Source organism: Rutidosis leptorrhynchoides, chromosome 1 (assembly GCF_046630445.1).
Source record: "Rutidosis leptorrhynchoides isolate AG116_Rl617_1_P2 chromosome 1, CSIRO_AGI_Rlap_v1, whole genome shotgun sequence".
NCBI lineage: Eukaryota > Viridiplantae > Streptophyta > Magnoliopsida > Asterales > Asteraceae > Rutidosis > Rutidosis leptorrhynchoides.
Window position 1 is genome coordinate 591636297 of NC_092333.1, and position 16704 is coordinate 591653000.

General features: G+C 29.9%; 1 protein-coding gene across 1 annotated transcript; it reads right to left on the minus strand.

Annotated features, from left to right (window-relative positions):
• Positions 1-1021: 1021 nt before the first annotated feature.
• Positions 1022-3199, minus strand: LOC139883472 (uncharacterized). The gene is made up of 5 exons (XM_071867651.1): positions 2821-3199; positions 2701-2738; positions 2146-2416; positions 1746-2032; positions 1022-1644 (listed from the first exon to the last, which is right to left on the minus strand). The coding sequence occupies exons 1-5, from the start codon at positions 3151-3153 to the stop codon at positions 1203-1205; spliced, it is 1371 nt and encodes a 456-aa protein (XP_071723752.1). The 5' UTR covers positions 3154-3199; the 3' UTR covers positions 1022-1202.
• Positions 3200-16704: the final 13505 nt, after the last annotated feature.

The following is a 16704-nucleotide window of genomic DNA, read 5'->3' on the forward strand; positions in this document are numbered from 1 at the left end:
ACCCATGAAATCTTATATCTTAGTATTTGATTATGACAACCTCATATCTTAGTTTAGATAGTCAATCGTAGCAAATGTAAATTTTGCTGCTATCAGATTGTGTATAGTTGATCCAAAAGACAAACTTATATCCAAATCTTTACAACAAGAAAGGGCATCATCATTGACAGCCATATACATAAGGTACATTATTAACTGCATTTAACAGATTTCAACAATCAGCGTGGAAGTGGTTATAAGTTTATAATATGGAAGTGCCAAAACAGAAACCGACACATTGATCCCAATAAGGAAGCATACAAAAGAATGAATCTTGAACCAAATTTGATCTAAACTGCTCTGTACTTATAGAAACAGGACAGGATGAAGATGTTTATAATCGTAAATATAAAAGTTGTAAAAGTCATTAGTATACTCGACGGGGCTTTGACCCATTATGACTGAATAAATCTGAGTTTGACCGATTAAATCTGACTTTGGCCGCGATTATTGACTGATCACTGACTGGAAAATTAAACAACTTGGGGCCTAGTCGGGTCGGACTAGTCCCCATATCCGACTAGTTGGGGGACTAGCCGCCTGTGGTAAGTACTCCGATAACTAGTAAGATGTTTCCAACAAGTCCGGAGGTTGCAGCCTTCGGACACATCAAACATGCTTATCTAGTGCGTGCATGCACGATTATTTATAGGAAATCTAAGAACTAGCAAGCACGACAAACCACATCTAGGGTGTATAATGTTAAATTACGATTTTACCCTCCAGGCTTGTACACGGTTAGATTTGTTTTTTCAAATGCCGTTCAGATGCTACTATTGGTGGATGCTGCAGTCAAAATAGTGGTGTGGGATAATTGGGAAGGATGTAAGCCCATAGCAATATATGTACAATTGCTGCAACTATCTAGTATCTATAGTAAAGAATTTCAAATTATCTAGTAACCCCATGGAACCAATACTAATATATCATTTAGACATTATACAAGTATTAAAAAAAGACAAATAATCAAGTTTTCAACTTCATCATTTCAGAATAAATATAAGATTTTACAATAGTCATTGTCACATAAGGTGTAAAACAGAAATCTTTATGATTTAAGATTTGTAGCTTACAAATATGAACCCATTTTCTATCCCCTAAAATGATAAAATCTTTGAGCTATTCACATTATACAGTATCTGTTTAAACAACATTGTTTTCACTTAGCTTAAATTCGGATTGTTAACAAACTGAAGAGCATCAGAAGCAATTTGTGTAATAAAATCGACTGTGGTTCCAAAAAAGAGTTCCCAAAACCACAGGTCCAATGCAAGAACAGATGAAAATATGAGCAATGCTAGAGTTTGATACCGATTTAATGGCCAACCTGAAACTTCTGCCAATTTCCTTAAAAATGGAAGTGAATTGCTTGTTAGGTTTCGGTTCTTGATTGACCAAGCTGTTACCCACTGAACCCGCGAAGGAACAAGGTCAAATTCGTCTTTTAACCTCCTTCCCAAGTCCGGCATGTGCCCGCCACCATATAGTATAGCAATCTTGTTATGGCCCTTGTTAATGGCCTTTTCAAGTGCTTCTGTTGCAGCCCTGTTTCGTTCACCTATAATGACTGATTTCTCCTCTACATCTGTTGTTACCTGTGTAAAACTGAACAAAAAGATAACATTCAAATCAATATAAAAACAGATTTTCATAGATCCAACATTGCAATTCAAGGGAGCATCAAACAACAAAAAGACTAAACTTACTCGGATGTTAATCTTTTTGCCAAAAAGACCTTCATCGCAGCACCAAAATCAAGCCTTGATAACGCTTCTAATTCTGGATAATCTGCTGACTCATCACCCACATCAGCACAAAGACTGCTGATGAAGAAAAGGCCAACAAGAGGCATAGGTAGAACACGTGATGCCCATAACAGTTTAGATCTCCATGGACCAAGTTCTTCAGGGACTGAAGTCGCTTGTACCAATGCTTTCGTTGATCTTAGAGTCATATCTCTTGCAAATGTAAAAAAGCTCTCACCTTTTTCCATCTATAAAACAAAAGAATGATTATTTATGCTAATAAGAACATATTGAGGAGTATAAAGCTTATCGATTAACAATTAACAAGTGAATTTTTATGAAAATCGAAAGGGAAAAGCACCTGAAGTAACTTGAAGGTTTCAAAATCAAGATCAGCATGGTACCAATTATCGGGCTCATAATCAAGACAATCTAACTGAAAATCGAGCATGAGAATTCTAGCCATTTGGCGTTGAATGAACCCTATGATATTAAAACCCCGAGCATTTGATTTCGTTAGTTTTCTAACAGCTAAAGGGTTTCTTCTGTTTTCTAAACTTTCCCTACTAGCCACCATTTCATAAAGCACACAATCATATGACTCGAGTTCCTTCTGTAACGTTGCAAAGTACCTGTTCATAACAATTAATCCTATTAACCACCGTATATAACTTCCTTTCGCATTTATATATCAGAGTTTAATCGAAGACAATTTTGAAAGTTTAAAAAAAAAAAAAAAAATGTCAACTATAAGTCTATAACCAGTTGTAACACTGGCCGCTTTCACATGGATTTATGCAAGCTAATTGTCAAAAGTACTAAAAAATAACATTCTTGATTAAAATAAAATAGTACTAATATAATCAAGGGCTAATCCCACCAAATGCAACAATAAGTAATAAAAAATTAAGCTTACTCTTTATCTGCAATGTGAATGGTTGATACCAAATCAACCTACAAAATCGGAAATTAAAACATAAGTAAAATACCTAAATCCTTAGATTAAAACTTAATACAAAAAATTAACAAAATTAACCTGAAGAAAAGGCTGAAGAAGTGACCAAGGGAACTTTTTCCGGTAACTAACGACGGCGGTTTGCAGTTCACCGGAATCTCCTTTTTTGAATCTCATGTAATCTGCAATTGAATTGTTTTCTAGAAATCTGTCAGGGGATCCACCGTCATCTTCTTCAATAGATAACGACCGGGTTATAATAGATGAGTACTTATAAAAGATATTATTATTATGATTATTGGATTGAATATATTTAGGGTTTTTAGGTCTAAAATTGTGAAATTTATTATTGGGGGAATGAAATGTTGAAGAAGAAGAAGAAGATAATATGGAGAGAGAAGTAGCAGAGACCATTGCTTTGCTCCTGTTTCTTTCTTCTGCTCACTTCTGTGGGTAAAGAAACACGATATTTTGTGCTGCTCCATTTTTTATGTCCAGATATAAATATAAATTTTTATTTTTATCTCATAAATTTACAGTCACAACCTGAACTTTTTCGACCAACTTGTTTAATCTAATTTTTTCATGACTTAGAATTTTCAACTTAACTAGTAAATTTGATGAACTAGGTCTTGGTTTATTTTAGTGTTTGTATAACTCTAAGGATACATTTTAGATTTTACTTGATTAAGTGTTACCTCACACATTTTGCACAATGTCCTGAAACCCTAGTTTATCACCATAAACCCTAGACTTATAACTACACCTTTAGATATATTTATGGATAAGCAAACTTATTAATCAAAAACTTAGATTAAAGACTTATAACTAATTCACTTTGGCATTAGACAATAAGTTAAGATTTTCACTACACTTAATCATTTTCACAACTAGTTTTGATCACTTTATAGTTAGCCATTTCTTTCACTTAACTAACATTAACCTATCTTGATTAGAACCTAATCTTAGCTTACTTTCTAAACTCTAAATATACAAATTAACACCTTAGATTATACATTAGGCAAACTACACAAGTACATGTACATTTATGAACCAAAAATTGACAAAAACTCTTCCATCATCATCATCAAAAACGCCATCATCATTATCACCCATATCATCATCATACACATACAAAATACTTACTCCTTAAGCAATATTTCATGCAAAACATCATCATTGAGTCATCCCTCCCTTTTGCCCTCCTTATGCCACGTCCAAACTCACCCTCCCTATATAACCCCTCTCTTGCTCACTTCTAGCCATTTGATCACTCTCACACACACATACACATCCATTTATAGATCTAGAACACCATCTTATTCATCTTCTTGAAGCCCTAAGATCAAATATCTTCAATGTATAACAAACTACTTAATTCTATTCATCATTTCTAGTCATTTTCAAGAACATTCATGGTGTCAAAAGCTTGATCTAGAGTGCATAATCACTCAATGATGACTATATAGCTAACCATGATCTTGATGTTAGATCAGTAAACTTAAGATCTCTACATGTCCTATGTCTTAAAATGAAGCTAAACTAAGAACTAAAGTGGTTAACTACATAAAACTGTTTTATCTTTGAGCTATCCAAAATTTTACTTGAAGTTCATGACCTAAAAACTAACTTATGGTTGATCTCAGGAACTCATAAATTAGTATGATGTTCATATATATCTTTGTGACTTCCAGTAAAGTCTTCATGATTTATTTCAAAGAAAAAGTCATTTTTCATTTTTATTTGGTGACACAAGTTCAGATTTGAAGTAATCTGACCAAGTGTCCAAAAATCATGTATAAATCAAAATATAAGATAGATCTTGAAATAAAAGCTTTTGATTTGAAAAATAGACATAATAAGGAAACCATGGCAAGTTAAAACACCAAAAACCATTAAGTAATCATTGAGATATAGTCCCATCAAGTTGACATAAGATTTTGTTGTAGTCAGAATTGGGTCTAAAACCTTATCTCTAAAAACAAGGTTAATGAAGACCTGGAAGTGATTCCTTTTGAGAATAACTACTTTTATGTGTCCTAAGATCTCTGTAAATATATTGAGTCAAACAAATGTGTTTTTCTATTTTTAAACTTGCCTAGGAACTTATAGTGTAAATCTGAACTGTTTTGCACACTTGTAAAAGAGTAGACTTTTGACCAACTTCTATTTTTAGTACAGAGGCTAACCTTACATGGTTGGAAACTTTACTCAAAGAGATTTCCAGAGATGGTAATCTCACCTTAAATGAATGTCTATATTAATAGGAACACCTAAACTAATGTTATGGTAAAACTAGTCAAAACTGTCAACACTTAAAACTATGAACTATGTAACCTTTGAAACCGAGAATCAAAATGGACATGTAAGATTTCTTAAGAAATTGATCTTAGACCTAAACTAAATACTATATTAAATAGTATGACCTCTGACCTCATAATATTCATTAGGTCTCAAGCTCGGATCACCTTAAACTATCTAAACCGCACTTTCCGAACTTCGCACCGTGTTGCATCGATTGTGAGTTCGTAGCCCCCTTTTTCTTGTTTTATAACTATTTTTGGGGTGAGAATACATGCCTACTATTTTACTACGCTTTATTTATAAATTTTGTTTTATAACATATTCTTATTATTAAATAACACTTTATGCATTTCAAAGTTTGTTATATGCGAGTTTTATGCTAAAAAGCCCTTAACTCGGTAGTATTAATTACAGTGACTTGTAAGCGCGAATCACTAGAGCAGATATGTTAGATTTGACAACCTCACCCTACCTTAACTGTGATGCTAGTTACTTCGACACATACATTTGGCATAGTGTATCGTTCAATATGGGGTAAAGGAAATCATGTAGGATACTACATGTGGTGTTAAGCGTTGTTACCGAGTGCTCATAAAACATATACACTTTGAAACTGTATGGAAACCGTTTATGAATTTAATAACTGTGAAATCTTATAAACCGTGGAATTGTTTACAAACTTGATATGTTACGAACTACGATCTTATTTTCGTACTTGAAAGCTTGAAATCATATTACTTCTAAACTGTTTATGAAGTTGAGATCTTGTGATCTGTTTTACTATCAAACCATTTTTGGACTCGAGAATTTAATATTTTTGTTACTGTTTTAAACTATTTCAAACTGTTTAAAACTGTGAAACTTTTGTAAATTTTATACGTTGTACAAAAATCTATGAACTCACCAACCATTGTATTGACGCTTTAGCATGTTTATTCTCAGGTACGTATTTCTTCCACTGTAACACTTTTCTGTTGCTTAGAGATCAAGCCAAGCACTGGGACCAGAGTTAACATCCGCGTCAATGGCGATTTTTGCGGGGTGTTACATATACCCCTAGATTGTTGAACTTATATTATTATTTTAAGTATAATTAAGGTTATAATATATAATTAAGTGTACATGGATTAAAAAGTGGTGTGTAAGAATCACATTCCTTAAAAGAATATATAAAATATAAAATGATTTTTTCTAAAGACTTTAACATAAAAAACAAAACAAAAGAATATTATATAAACGTCGACATTAACTACTACACGTGAATATATCTTAACAACGGTGATGAGAACTAATATAAAATCTATATTTCTTTGTTTATGTAATCTGTTTCGAATTTAAGTTACTTGTTTACAGTTTCTTGCCATATATGCTTACAGATTCATATTAGTTATTTGTCTCTTAGTAGTTATGACGACCCTCATTTTTTTCCATTTCAGTTTCTACTATTTTACTATTAGAAATTTTTGTGCTCATAAACTATATTTGACAACACATTGATTTAATAGTAATTTTTGATCAACACTCTCTGTCAAATTAAAGTTTATGCATTACGTGATATTTTATTTATATAGATTAAAAACTAAGGAGAACTAAATAAAATTTAATAAAAGATATGGACAAATAATGTAAAATAAATAAATAAAACTTATTTAAAATAAAAGTAACTTTAATAATATATATATATATATATATATATATATATATATATATATATATATATATATAATATATATATATATATATATATATATATAAATGAATGAGCCGAATTATATATATATATATAAAAAAGAAGAAAACTTGATGTCAAAGTAATGTAATCCTAACTCTAATCCAATTTTATCCCTTCCTTTAAGCCAAGTTCTAATCCCATTCAAACTCCAAGTTTATCATAATCCAATTGTGATTTCTAGAATAATCATTAAGGAATTGGTGTTTGATCATGACTCTTGCTAATACTCTATAAAAGGATCCATTAGTTTTAGACTTCTCATTCAAAATTGCATCATAAAATTTCAACAAATCTTTCCTCTCCTTGTTTCTTTGGTTCGGCAGTTTTCACCTCCTCCACCACCACCTTAGTCGACACACAAACTCACCAAAAATAGCCTCCATTATTCGACCACCAACACCACCCATCACAGCCCTTGTCTCCACCCTTTTTCAGTCCAAAACAGTCCACCTGCAGCTGCGTTTTTGCAGCCATAACCACCGCCACCTACAGTAGCTTTTCTATTGTTAAACCGCCACCCAAACCGCCCTCATGCAGCCCCACTTGTTGTTGTTACAAACCTCCATCCAACAGCCCTTTTTCTGATGTTATTCAATAGCCCAAACAGCCCGCTAAAAGCACCCCTGCAGTCGCTATTTTGCTGTCTTTTTCGAGCCACAACAGGCTGCTATTTGCAGCTTTACTTCGCCACTCAAACAGCCCTTAAAGTCAACTTTTCCTGCTCCTATTTGTGACGACCCAGAAATTCCGACCAAATTTAAACCTATTTCGTATGTGATTTCGACACGATAAGCAAAGTCTGTAATGTTGAAGTCTCAAAAACTTGGAACTGTGTTCATGTATACATTTGACCTTTGACTATTCCCGACGATTCACGAACCAATGGGTAAATAATTATGTAAATATATATATATATATATATATATATATATATATATATATAAAAAAGTGTATATATAATAATTTAAATTAATAATTATACATTAATCAATAAGAATTAATAATGTAAGATAATAAACAAAATAATTAAGTTACTGTTACAATTAACATATATAAATAGATATATAATATTAATATGAATCTATAATACATATATATATATATATATATATATATATATATATATATATATATATATGTAAGAACATATTTTAATTTAAAGTAATAAAATATAATTTAACCATTTGGAATTTAAGATTTAAGGTTAATATATTATATGAAAAATACAAGTTAAAGAATAAATGTTATATTAATATTATGATCCTTACTTTCATTATTAATGTAAATATTAATCTAAATAATTGTATAATATCATAGGTACATATGAAATTTGATAAGTATAAGTTGTTGTATTATTATTATTATTATTATTATTATTATTATTATTATTATTATTATTATTATTATTAATAATAATATTAATATAAGTAGTGTTATTATTAGCATTATTAATAATATTATTGTTATCATTCTTATTTTGATTAGTATTATTAAACTTATTAAAAATTATCATTTTTATTATTATTATTAAAAATGTGATCATTATTATATTTACAATTATAATCATCATTAGTTATTATCATTAGTATTATTGATATTATTATCATTATTGATTCTGTTATTATTACTACTAGTTTCATTATTATTAATAAAATTAATATTAAATAGTAATGTTTACGTATAATTAACATTATTAATTATTATGTTCCTTTATATAAATAATGTACAAAGATATATATATATATATATATATATATATATATATATATATATATATATATATATATATATATATATATATATATATATATATGCGATATATACAGATATATATACATAAAGAAATCAGTATTATTATTATTATTATTATTATTGATTTTATTATTAATATTATTATAAGATTTAATTATTATTAATATAATTATAATTAATTATATATAAAATCGTACATTTTTTTTTGTTATATATACCAATCAAACTGTACTAGATTGATTTTCTTGTCTACAATTCGGTAATAAGGAATCGAAACCAGATAGATATATCCAAATTTTGTTACCAATCAAGATCACCTTTATTTTTTTTATTTTCTTTTCTGTACTCGTTTCTTTTTAGATGAGAATCAGAAGTCAACACCCACACAGCTATATCGATCATTTTTTTTCATTATTTAAATTCTTTATATGATGCTAATTATCACAAAAAAATCGAATTGAATAAAACCCAAAAAGAATTGAAGAAACACAGTTTTTTTTCTCTCTCTGTTTTATTCTGCACGACTTCTCTTTCACAAGAACTTGAATTCAATCGTTTTTTCAAGAACTAAAAATGCAAAATGGTTATGAATCTTATAACGAAACTCTATGTAAAATTTCAAATCTCAATTTATCGTATTTATTATTAAATTCGGAGTCAAAGTTTATGCATAAAAGGCCAAACGGATAATTTACTGTAAAATTCGAATTGGTTTTGGAATTACAAGATCAATTGACAATTTATAAAGTTTCCAGGAACGTTTTAAAATCTATTTCATGTAGGAATTTATAACTGGAACATTCTGGAAATCATAATCAGGATTTGGGTTAACGTTTGAATGTTCTTGCTGCCATCTCCATTTTTTTTTCTTTTTCTATTAATCCAAAACACCCATATACTGATTAATCCTGTGTCAATTGAAGTACCTACATGGTTTAGATAATTAATTGTTACGATTGATTACTCTGGTCGATGAATGTTTGTGAAGAAGGGGAAGAAATAGAACATAAACATTACGGGCTAAATAGTTTTAGAATATAGGTTTAATCAGAAAATGGAACTGGAGCATTGGTTTAAGGGATTAGCGGGTTAACGAGAGGTCGAGGGTTCGAGCCCGGGCGATGGCATCTATTCTTTTTAAATTCCTATTCTAGTGAGGTAGTTTTTCTAATTATTATTATTATTATTATTATTATTATTATTATTATTATTATTATTATTAATATTATTATTATTATTATTATCATTATTATTATTATTGTTAGTATTATTATTGTTATTATTAATTCTTATTATTATTACTAGTATTGTTATGTTATTTTTATTACTAGTAATATTATAGTACATACTAGCGTTATTACTAGTATTATTACTTGTAGTATTATTATTATGATTATCATTTTTACTTACTAGTAGTATTGTTATTATCATTAATATTAATATCATTATCATTACTAGTACTAGTATTATCACTAAATATTATTATCATGATTATTATTAATATAAGAATTACTACTAATATTATAATTAGGGTTACAAATTAATGTAATAGAAAATTTTAATTATTATTTTTAGAAATTAAATATGAAGATTTTATTATTATGATTAACAAAAAGTATTATTATTAAAATTACCACTAGTAATAAGATTGTTATAACTATTATTGTTATTATTAAGTATTAGGTATTATTATCAAAATTATTATTTTCATTACCATTACTATTAAATTATTCATGTTATTAAAAACTACTATTATTATCATTAATATGAGATTTATTATAAAAACTATCATTAATATTATCATTTATAGAATTATTAATACTATTATCATTATTATTAGTACTATCATTATTATTATTGTTATCACCTAAAATATTATCTTAGTATTATTAAAATACTACTTAAACAACCAAATGATATTTATATATATAAATATATATTTAATACATATAACATAACAAAATTAATATTTTTATATAACAAAATAAATAAATGAAACATATATATATATATATATATATATATATATATATATATATATATATATATATATATATATATATATATTCAACATAAAAATAATATAACTAATAAAGTTATATATATATAAATTTGATCGATTATGGTTATGTATATTAATAAATATACAAATGATATAGGTTCATTGTGATGCCCCGTACAAAACCATCGTGTACGAATCATCAACAACAGGATCATTACAAGGTTAAGTACTATATGCTGTAATAAAAGAAGTTGCATTCACGATAAAAAGGTGACGTCATAACCGACATCAAATGTTTTACACCAACAGTATGCTTCTACGAATAGCAAGCATGAATAAATGTATGTGACCCTTAGGTCGTTACAAAACATAGTTTCAAATGTAAAAAGTTTAAATGCAAGATAAACAGTTCATGCGGTGATAACACTAGAGCAGCGGGTGTCTACGGCAAGACTAGCACGACAGCGGAAGCAAATAACCTTAAGCACATGAGAAAAACATGCTTAAAAACGTCAACACAAAGGTTGGTGAGCTATAGTTTAAGTATAACAGTATGTAAGGTAGGTCACGAGATTTCAGTGCTACAAAGAGCGTTTCAAAAAAGTATGATAAAGTATATGTTAACCGTGGGCACTTGGTAACTAACTTAACGTTTATACCCCCTGAAAGTACACTTGGCAAGTGCGTATGTCTACGAAGTATTAAACACTCGTTAAATTTTAGCGCTACTAGCCCGAGTGTGGATGTCAAACCCTATGGATCCATATCTAAGATTCGCGTTCATGGTTCAAAAACTAATGATTAAACGTTACCGAGCTAAAGGAAATGTTTATGCAGTTGTATAACCCACACATATATAAAGTTTAAGTACTCGTGCCTAGTATGTAAAACATAAAATCCGCATATATTCTCAGTTCCCAAAATAAGTTAAAGTAAAAAGGGAATGCTATAACTCACAATGATAAAGTAGCGGTAAAGTCGAGTCGGGAAAAGTGTGCAAGTAATGAAGGTTGTCCAAACGGGTCCTTGATAGTGCTCCAAATGAACATATATTTAGTAGCAATATCCTCCCAATATGTAAATTATTTAGTTGTAATTGTCCTATTTTAAGTTGTAATCGTTTATATTAAATAAGTGCGAAGACAAAAGGCGAAAACGACGATTTGAAGACGCAAATGACCAAAAAGCTCAAATGTACAAGATACAATCCAAGTGGTTCAAATTATTGATGAAGAACGTCTAAAAAAGATAAGAGTACAAGTTACAAAACGCAAAGTACAAGATATTAAATTGTACGCAAGGACGTTCGAAAATCCGGAACCAGGACATGAGTCAACTATCAACGCCCGACGCAACGGACTAAAAATTACAAGTCTACTATGCACAAGAATATAATATAATATATAAATAATTATATTAATTATTTATATTTTATATTTATATATATAAAACGTCGGCAAAGAAGATCCAAATGGGTGTGAGCTGTATTCCATTTCCCCGCGACTCGCGGAGTTCTCAGGCACAAAGTGCCGCGACTCGCGGAGCACAGAAATTTCAGAATCCCTATAAAAGGTCGCGAATTCTGCCGAGTTTAAAAAAATAATAATAATAATACTCTGTAATAAATAAATAAATAAATATATATATAGTATAGGGTAGTTTTATATTAGATTAGTTCGGGTTATGTAAAGGTTATTTTACGGGTTTTTGAAGTCGAAATCCTGTCCGTGTAACACTACGCGATAAATACTCAATGTAAGTTATGTTCTCCTTTTTAAATTAATGTCTCGTACTTAAGTTATTATTATGCTTATTTGAGCCAAAGTAATCATGATGTTGGACTAAATATTAAAGACGGGGTAATTGGGCTTTGTACCATAATTGGGGTTTGGACAAACGAACGACACTTGTGGAAATTAGACTATGGGCTATTAATGGGCTTTATATTTGTTTAACTAAATGATAGTTTGTAAATTTTAATATAAAGATTTACAATTGGACGTACCTATAAATAACCACATACACTCGATCGGACACGATGGGCGGGGTATTTATATGTACGAATAATCGTTCATTTAACCGGACACGGGAATGGATTAATAGTCACTAGAATTATTAAAACAGGGGTGAAATTATGTACAAGGACACTTGGCATAATTGATAACAAAGTATTAAAACCTTGGGTTACACGCAGTCGATATCCTGGTGTAATTATTAAACAAAGTAATAAAACCTTGTTACAGTTTAAGTCCCCAATTAGTTGGAATATTTGACTTCGGGTATAAGGATAATTTGACGAGGACACTCGCACTTTAAATTTATGACCGATGGACTGTTATGGACAAAAACCAGACGGACATATTAAATAATCCAGGACAAAGGACAATTAACCCATGGGCATAAAACTTAAAATCAACACGTCAAACATCATGGTTACGGAAGCTTAAATAAGCATAATATATTTTATTTCATATTTCCTCGTACTTTTATTTATTGTCATTTTAATTATTGTTATTTATTTTATATTGTTAGTTAAATATCGTCATTTACTTTACGCTTCCCTTAAAATATAAATCGACAAACCGGTCATTAAACGGTAAACCCCATTTTATATATTATTATATATATATATATTTATATATTTTGTACAAATATAGTTGTTTAAAAATATAGTGTGCAATAAGCCCGCTCCCTGTGAAACGAACCGGACTTACTAAAAACTATACTACTCTACGATTAGGTACACTGCCTATAGTGTTGTAGCAAGGTTTAGGTATATCCATTTTGTAAATAAATAATTAAAACTTGTGTAGTTTGTATCACTTTTCGTATCAAAAATATAAACTATTTCATACCCCCACGCTACGACATCAAGTTTTTGGCGTCGCTGCCGGGGACTCGGCTAAACGCTATATTTTTAATTTATTTTTGTATAAATATATTTTTATATATTTTTAGAAAAACAATATCAAATTTAAAAAAAAACCGAAAAAAAATAAAAAATAAAAAATATATATAAATCTAGTTTTACGATTTTTATTTATAAAATTATAAAGAAGTTCTATTTTTATTTTAGTTTTTAAATATAAGTTTTTATTATATAAATATTTAGATTTTAAAACAGAAAAATATAAAACAGAAAAAAAACACGTCGAATTAAAAACTGTACCAGAGTTGAATTTTGGAACCCCGCGACTCGCGAGGTTTGCTGCTTGAAATACCGCGACTCGCGGAGACACTCTGACACACGTGACAGAACCCTAATTTCACATTAATTACGGATTTTATTATTATTATTATTAATAAACCCTAATTAGTTTAATTATTATAATTAGTTTAAGTTTTTTTAATTAAATTGTATTTTAAATTTTAATTAGTTTTATTATATGTAAAATTAATAGTTTTAATAAATAAATAATATAAAAATAATATTTTTATAAAAATTGTACTTTTTACAACTTTTTGTATATTTTTATATTTTGTCCCTTTTTAATCGTTTTAGCGTAATATTTGTATTTTTAGCTCATATTTAGTTTTAAACTTAGTTTTTACCATAGTTATTTTTATTTCTAGATTTTTAGGCTTTGCCGTAAAATCCCTTAAGTGCTTTTTCTTTAGACTAAGATTTAGGTGCTTTAGAATTTTGCGACGCCATTTTTATATTTTAGTACCTTTTTAAGTTATTACCATTTGGGATATAGTTTTTCTTTTAAGCTTTAATATTTTTAGACGCAACTTTTAATTCTTAGTTTTTAATTCCTTTTTAAGTTACGACGCGCTATTTTCTTATTTTTATTTTTCGACGTTTTTCGACGCGCATTCTTTTTCTTTCTTATTTCTCGACGCTTTAGTTTTTAGGACTTAGAAATTTTCTCTATTTCTTATCTAATATCTCAAACAGAAAGAAAAATTATTTAAGTGATTAAATTAATGGACGTTGACAATTTTCTGCTTCGTAGTAATAGTTGGATTTGTTAGTGGCTGAGTTGTGAGCTTCCGATTTAAAGGGTTCTGGCTCCCTGCTGCATCTTTTGGCTATTCGAAACGTGGGCAAAAGCAGAAAAGTCTATTAATTGGACAACTTATATAAGTTTTTCTATTTTTATAACTAATAGGATAATTAGTAAATGCACCACATTGTAGCTAAAATTTGGCCATCGCAATAAAATGGAAAATTTTGAAAACAAGGCTATGAAAACTCTTTTTGATATCCAAAATCAATTAAATCAATACTCTCAAACGAGTGTTGATGACAATTCGTTCGGTCAATCTTGGATCACGAATGACGAAACAATAACTGGTTGTGAAATCTGTGGAGATTATCACTCAACATGGGAATGTTATTATTACGTTCCTATGAAAAATTACGCACCCACAGAACCTGAATGGAATGATTATGAAGAATACAATTCAAATTGGGATTATTCCCAAGAATATATCCAAACTCAACAACCAGTAGACGAGGAAAATTACGTGTCTGAAAATTTATTAGACAATATGAAAATCAAACTCGAAGAACTCAATGCTCAAAATGAACAAATGAGAGAGTTTGTAAACCGGCAAGCTGAAACTCTATCAGACTACACACCTGTTGATCTGAGGAGTCGTGTGCAAGAAAATCTCATATCATCGAATTTTGATGAATTCGAGAGCTCCGAAATCACCAACTATCCCGATGATACTTTTTATTCAGTCTTACCAATTTCACAACATATCGACACATTAGCCTCTACCGACGAAATCATCGATCCATCAATGGATAAAGAAGAAGTAAGGGTAACAAATTGGTACTCTTGGGAATACGATAACGTTGAAAATTTTACCCCCAAGGCCAAACCGAACTTCACCATTCCACAACCTTCCAACCCAATATTCTCAATAGACGAGTCATCCACCGGAAATGAACTACGAGCTGTAATAGATAATGACACCTCGAATTTCACCCAATTGGGTAATAGAGGTGAAAACTTTGACGTCGAGAATAAAAGGAAGGAAACGTTAGAAATTGTCCACCCTATAATATGTATGTCGGTGTATATCGATCCATTTGACCAAGAACCAGAAAAGAGACATATCCATTTACTAAAAGCTACACTTAAAAAAGAATTAAGTAGTGACGATCGGGTGGGTCTAAACTTTAAACCCATTAATATATTTTATACCACCCGAGATGTAAATAACTGGCTAACTATTTTAATTCGTGGAACTTATTCTACCGACTTCACATGTCGTCAGCTAAGTGTGGGGAAGTTTAACCCCACTTAACGTTAAATTAGGGGTTCGGGTTAGTGCATAACTCGTTAATAAAAATGCACAATTAGGGTAAAAGACGCATTTTCAAATATTAGCAAACAGTTCAGAAAAGCAACCGTTTTTGAAGAAAAACATGTGTGAAATAACAAAAGAAGGAATGAACGATGAGGCGCGCCATCTATCATTCGACGAGCTTTGTAATTACAAGTTGGGTATTTTTAATTACTTTTCTACACTAATCACCCTCATGAATTTATAATTATAGTCTGATTTCATGCAAATAAGGGCATTGCATGATCTCAAGTGTAGGGAAGGGTTATAAATTCTCTCGGGTTTATACTTGGTTTATTTGCCAAATTTTATGAAAATTTGAAAAATTTTCAACTAAATGAATTTAAAATCATGTTTATATATATTTATGAACGGTGAAAACTAGGTGTTAATACCGAAATTATCGTTACCTCGGAAAGGACATAAATTGAGAAACACCCTAAAACGATTGAATTCATTTAAAATGGAATAAAGGAGAATAAAAAGGCAAAGAAAGAAACTAAGTGTGGGGAGAATGTACCTAGTTATTCAATTAAAAACTATCTAGCACATGTTTCTGTAAAGTTTATTGCAGGTGCTTTTGTTTTGGACTAAATTAACTATTTTACCCGATGAAAGAAAAGAAAAGATGGATCTACACGATGAATCAATTCCATCATTAAAAGGAAGTAAAGTCTTCCGAAAAAGACACGCGCTTCTTGATTTAGGTCATGAAGTTGTCATCCAGACCAGTGTAGGTTGACGAAAAATCTAGAAAAGTCATCTCTAAAATCAGCAGGAAATCCACGGACCTCAGCATCAAACAGGGTCGCCAAGTGGTCAGATTTATCCTAACCATAAGAAGGATTTATCTCGTACAATGGGGGGCGCC

Coding starts and splice junctions, on each gene's coding strand:
- LOC139883472 (XM_071867651.1), bottom strand. CDS start 3,153: ATGGTCTCTGCTACTTCTCTCTCCATATTATCTTCTTCTTCTTCTTCA. Junction 2,417..2,700: donor ATTCACATTGCAGATAAAGA/GTAAGCTTAATT, acceptor TGTTATGAACAG/GTACTTTGCAACGTTACAGA. Junction 1,645..1,745: donor GCAAAAAGATTAACATCCGA/GTAAGTTTAGTC, acceptor CTTTTTGTTCAG/TTTTACACAGGTAACAACAG.